At 30.5% G+C, this 1,279-nt stretch overlaps 1 protein-coding gene across 1 annotated transcript in view; it reads right to left on the reverse strand.

Moving 5' to 3' along the window:
- KANSL1L (KAT8 regulatory NSL complex subunit 1-like) overlaps positions 1-1,279 on the reverse strand; it is a 151,685-nt gene that overhangs the window by 16,194 nt on the left and 134,212 nt on the right. The window contains 1 exon segment of the mRNA XM_012661214.1: positions 954-1,008. Within this exon segment, the coding sequence (XP_012516668.1) occupies positions 954-1,008 (55 nt within the window).

Here is a 1,279-nt window from a genome sequence, read left to right on the forward strand (position 1 = left end):
GATTATCTGAGATAAATCAGAATTAATTTAATAAATGATTTGCCTGGAGTTCTAACCTGGAAAACTACTTTGGTAGTGTTAAAGAATTTGGATTTCCTGGCTAGGATCATTCAGAAGTAAGGAAGAGTGTATTAGAAGAGGAAAAGGCATTAAAAGGTAAATTTTAGTAGTTGAAAAACATGACCACCAGGCACAGAAAGATTGTTACTCGGCAGAAACCAAGTGTCTTCAACATAATACTGCTTCTAGAGACCATCACTTTGGAATTAGTTTAGTTATACAGTATTTTTCCCTATAATTTTTCTTGTCTTAATGCAATTTTATCCTTACAGGCCCACAGTTCCTTGCCAGTAATTCCAAAATCCAAAATTCTTGAAAAACAAGTTTTTCATAATTTGGTGACAGCCTGATTTGATATGGTATGAGGCTTTTTTTAGTGTTTATCCCAATTGTGAATATTTAACTACAGAAACATTAATGTTTGATTAATGTTACAAGAACTGTCTTAGACTTTATGGGTATTACATGACATATGCACCACATTTCTGTAGTCTGAAAGTTCAAAAGCAAATTGACCCTAAGATTCCGAAAATGACACTGTATACTTGAGTCAATGAGGCTAAATCTCCTCATGCAGAAAAATATGATTAGTGCTGAGAATGAATGTAAATATTCATATAAATTCAATATCTCAAAAGCTCATCTAAATAAGTAGTATATTTTATTTTTGCTTTTTAAAGTTCCTTTATATATTATCTTTGAGTCAGATTTGCACAAAAATGTCATTTTTCTAATTGAATTAATATCTGTTTTGAAAAACTTTCATAAGTGAAAAGAAAAAGATCAGCAGAATTTAAAGGGTTTATATTTTCCTTTAGTTCCTTTAACATCAAAATAAGCAGACTTCATAATATACAATGTATAATTATTCCATGAAATGAAAGGCAGCTTACCTCTTCTTCACCCAAATTATGTTCATCCAATGGCTGAAGAACAACCATCCTCCAGCTGTTGAAGATACAAATCAATTTCAAACAGTTTTTATTAATCTGTTTAAATGTGGTGATTTTATTCTTTAAGCACAGCTAAATGTATGAGGGTTTTCTTTCCTTGGGACTTCCATAATTCAAAAGGTTGTATTTTAATACTTTATTTTTTTAAAGAGAAAAAATATTTGTATTACGTAAACAGGACAAGGAGAAGATAAAGCTTTATTTTTGGCCTTACAGTGAGCAGTCTGTTCTACATAGCTGCATTTTCTACATAATACATATGTATC

This window comes from Propithecus coquereli, unplaced genomic scaffold, assembly GCF_000956105.1.
Source record: "Propithecus coquereli isolate 6110/MARCELLA unplaced genomic scaffold, Pcoq_1.0 Scaffold70, whole genome shotgun sequence".
Taxonomy (NCBI): Eukaryota; Metazoa; Chordata; class Mammalia; order Primates; family Indriidae; genus Propithecus; species Propithecus coquereli.